The 4,360-nt window shown below is 41.7% G+C and overlaps 1 protein-coding gene across 1 annotated transcript; it reads left to right on the plus strand.

Annotated features, from left to right (window-relative positions):
* Positions 1 to 3,067: 3,067 nt before the first annotated feature.
* Positions 3,068 to 4,357, plus strand: LOC144514666 (immunoglobulin kappa light chain-like; the record flags this gene model as incomplete). The annotated part of the gene is made up of 4 exons (XM_078245612.1): positions 3,068 to 3,249; positions 3,380 to 3,724; positions 3,827 to 4,162; positions 4,304 to 4,357. Coding segments are annotated over exons 1-4 (778 nt in total), but the record flags the coding sequence as incomplete, so codon positions are not given.
* Between the last annotated feature and the right edge of the window lie 3 nt (positions 4,358 to 4,360).

Consider the following 4,360-nt stretch of genomic DNA (forward strand, 5'->3'; position numbering starts at 1 on the left):
CACACACACACACGCACACACGCACACACGCACACACGCACACACGCACACACGCACACACACACAGCCACAGTCACAGTATATGACCGGCACTTTTCATTGGTAGTTGCTGTCAGAGATGGGAATGGGAGGTACTAATCATTCACTTGTCCCACCCTGGTCTTCTTCCAAAAGAACTGTGTGAGTTTGAACTGTGATCTTAAGTTAATTTGCCCTTTTATCCACCAAAGTAATGACAGCCTTGCTAAAGTCACTTGATGCAGTGATGGACTTGAAGCCTGTTTTAATTAATGGTGAATGAAAAAATTCACATTTAAAACTAAATTAAACTAATATGCATCTGTGATAGTTGAAGATCGCATGTAGTTTATTCTTTACAAACACACAAAAGATAGACATTATTTGTACTTTGAATGAGCACATTAACAAACACGACTAAAACTATAATTTAGTCTGCTGAAGCCTCGTGTAGCTCTTCCCTCACTACACATCCTGTTGAAGCCCAAAGTCAGGTCTGTTCTGAGTAAACAGCCTTGATGGTTGGTCAAAGGGTGGAGAAATGGCCCACCACAGCTCATGTCTGTCAGTGTAGCTGTTGCATGTGGCTTTGCTTGTTGTTCTCACGACAGACATGCAGAAGGCCTTTACAAAGTGCCGTGAGTCCAGAGAAATGGAGGGGTTTATGTCATTTGAGTAGCAAGTTGTGCACTGACACATATATTTTTTAAACTGTTTATTTTCTAACAAAGGAAGACTTATTATGTCTACAACATACAAGGCTCCGTATTTATTTTTGTAAGCTATGCTGCTGTCTACCATTGGGGGAAGTTGTGGTGGACAGATACACAAATGTGCACATGGCAAAATGTTGAGTGAAACCAAAGTGGATAAAGACCTTTTTCACTGCAGACATTTAGACTGGTTAAACACAGGTGTTATTAATAACATGTTTAATTGCAATCATATCTGAAATGGGCCCATCCTTAATCTTACTGGTTTCACTTTCACTTTTCCTGCTCTGAAAAGTCAAAAATGTCCTTTTGTGAAAAATGTTTTATAAAACTGATGCATTTGGGAACAATAAACAGCAACATTCAATAGTTCTTGCAAGGCTATAAAGTTTTAGGTTAGCAATATGAATACTGGGAGTTCACTGCCAATATATCATGGGAGCCTTGTATATTTGGTGAACAAACAGTTATGAACAAAATAAAGACATGAGAACGTACACATAGAAAATATAGTCATCCCCTGCCCACCCACCAATATAAACACATATACGCAAAGAGAGAGAGAGAGAGAGAGAGAGAGAGAGAGAGAGAGAGAGAGAGAGAGAGAGAGAGAGAGCGAGAGAGAGAGAGAGAGAGAGAGAGAGAGAGAGGGCAGGAGAGAGACAGGCAGAGAGATAAAGGCAAGCTAGCCATAGGCCTCAGGGAGTTCTCATGCTTGCTTTTAAAAGACAACACAGTTGTGGTACATCTTATATCACCAGGCAGTTTGTTCCAGAGAGTAGGCTCATAATAACTGAATGCACCATCATCAGATTTACTTCTGATCATTGGTACAGTAATAGAGGATCGGGCCGTATTTTTCTGTCTGAGCCCGGCCCGTGTCCGACAGAGCAGTAACCGAACCCGACCAGAGCCCGACAGGCATTAAGACATTTATGTCCGAGCCCGACCCGAGCCCGACACAGTTAAAATCAAATTTTTTTCTCATACTATAGACACATGCACGTTTGTTTGTGTGGAAAGCCCGCTTTTTTTAAGCAACTGTAGGAAGGCATTCGTAAATGTCAACAGGTGAGGGCATCTGCCTCAACCAGCTTTGTGCGTTTCTCTGTTGCCAGCTCACGGCACCATTTTGACACAGTGGCGTGGTCAGGCAGTACGTCCTGCGCTGCCACTGAACCGAGGTGTTCGAGAGAAGCGACGGGTGGATCTGACTGACACCCGAGGATATCGCCGTGGTAGCAACTTGTCTATCACAAGGGAGCCACAACCTAAAACATACCGTGCTTTATCGTCTATTTTACTGTAAATGGGAATCAAAATTTACAAAAGGAACATCATGCTGTATTAAAGATGGCTTAGTGATTGAGGCCATGAACTCATAAGGAAAATGTTAACTGAGGTAATACATCTAGTGAGAAGTAGGGGCATTTCAATTATGACTTCTATATAATCAGACTTTTTGCAACCAGTAGAGTCGCCCCCTGCTGGCCATTAAATAGAATGCAGGTTTCAGGCACTTTTGCATTTGCTTCACTTTTTAGGCCCACAGTTGATTGCGACCTCTAAATACATACATACTGTGTGTCAGTAAGACCGATTTTGCTTAAAGACTTCTAAGGCATGGATACCCGACCCGAGCCCGACGGGCCGTGCCGGGTTCGGACAGATATTTCGAAATTATGGTCAGGTTCGGGCCGGGCTCGGTCACATCAGCCATTTGCCAAGACATTTGTTGTAAAATGGTGCACATGAGACACATGAGACACAGACACATGAGCTCCTTTAAGAGAGCTGTGTCTGTGTATGTATGTGTCTATGTGGAAGCTGGTCAGAAGAGAGATAGAGAAAGAGGAGCAGACGTGTAAATGCGACCGGAGCAGGGTTATTCATGTTATAACAGCCGAGTTACCGAGTCTCCCCTGGTTTTCTGATCACGGTTGGAAACGAAGCAAGCAGTGAAGGTTAACACATTGAACATTTTAACAGCTTATTAACGTGAGCTTGTTCCCCCGTGTGCGCTGATGTGCTCATCTGTTGACATTTCCGAATGCCTTCCTACAGTTGCTTAATAAAAGCTTTCCACACAAACAAACGTATGCCTACATGTGTCATTAGTATGAGAACAAAATGAGATTTTAACGGTGTCGGACGCGGGCCGGGCTCGGACAGAAAAATTCGGCCTGATCCGGACTCTAAAGACTTCCAGTGCTTGTTCTTAACTAAGCACAAAATACAAAAAAGGTTATCACAGAAACAATAAAAAACACCAGCTTTTGAAAAAACAACAACCTAGAACATAGATTTCCTATCAAATGAAAATGGATCACAGGTTTGCTAAATGAAGGGGGAAGGTCATTTTCTAACTTTCAGCCAATCACTACGATTTCTGCTTTGTAAACCTTGGTCAACTGACTACATCTTCCATTTGGGTGGTAAGACATCAGTGGTGTAAGAGAAAGCTGCTGCACCACAATGATCAGAAGACTGGCTGTTTTGATTCTACTTAGTACCATGTGTAAGTGCAATTCTTAACTAGTATGAGACCATGTACTGTACTGTAATAATCTAACGGGAAGCATTTACATTATTTATTGTCTTTGTTCTCTCGTGTTTAAACTCTTACTGTTTATCTGTTTTTTCTTCAGACGTGATTGAAACTGCAGAGATTCCTCACCAGATCTCTTTGACTGTGGTTGAAGTTGGTAGAAATGTAACTTTGGAGTGTCCAGTTTCTGAGACAAGAAGCAAATTCTTTTACTGGTACAAGCAGCCTCTTGGATATACGATCCAACATGTCGTTGCTGAAATTATTGGCAAATTAACTATTAGTAAACATTTTAACAACTCACGTTTCACAGCTACAAAAAGGGATGCTCAGTATTTTCTTACCATTACAAATATCAGCAAAGAGGACGAAGCAACATACTTCTGTCACTATGGAGCGACATATTCAGAGAGTTTCGTCCATGGCATCTTCTTGGCTGTGAACGGTAAAACATATTTTACTTTCAGTGTTTGTGCCAAGTTTTTATGTCAAGCAAATCATTTAAATCATGAATTTCCTTTGATGTCTTTTTTAATGAATCACGCAGATCGTAATCAGCAGAAAGCTGTCTATGTGAAACAAAGTCCGGAGACTGAGTCGGTCCAGCCGGGCGACTCAGTGACTCTCCAGTGTTCCCTTCTCTCCAAGACCAAAGGAAACACAGATCAGTGTCCAGGTGAACACAGTGTGTACTGGTTCAGATCTGGATCAGGAGAATCTCACCAAGGCATCATTTATACTCACAGTGATGAAGAAGAGGATAGAAGTTGTGTCTACAGTCTGTCCAAAACTATACAGAACTCCTCTGATACTGGGACTTACTACTGTGCTGTGGTCACGTGTGGAGAGATCCTGTTTGGTGAAGGAACTAAAGTGGAGACAAGTATGTTTTTAAGAGTTGTATCAAAATCATGTATGCTTCTTGCATTAATTCATTTAGCCTGGTTTAAAATTACATACAAATTGTGCCTGGTGACAAACATCATTAGTTTTCTAAACTAACTAGTAAGTGATTACTCCCAAGGGTCCAGAAGTGTATGTGATTCAGGATCAGAACTGGACCCAGTTGTTCTTGTTCTTG

This window comes from Sander vitreus, unplaced genomic scaffold, assembly GCF_031162955.1.
Source record: "Sander vitreus isolate 19-12246 unplaced genomic scaffold, sanVit1 ctg657_0, whole genome shotgun sequence".
Classification (NCBI taxonomy): Eukaryota; Metazoa; Chordata; class Actinopteri; order Perciformes; family Percidae; genus Sander; species Sander vitreus.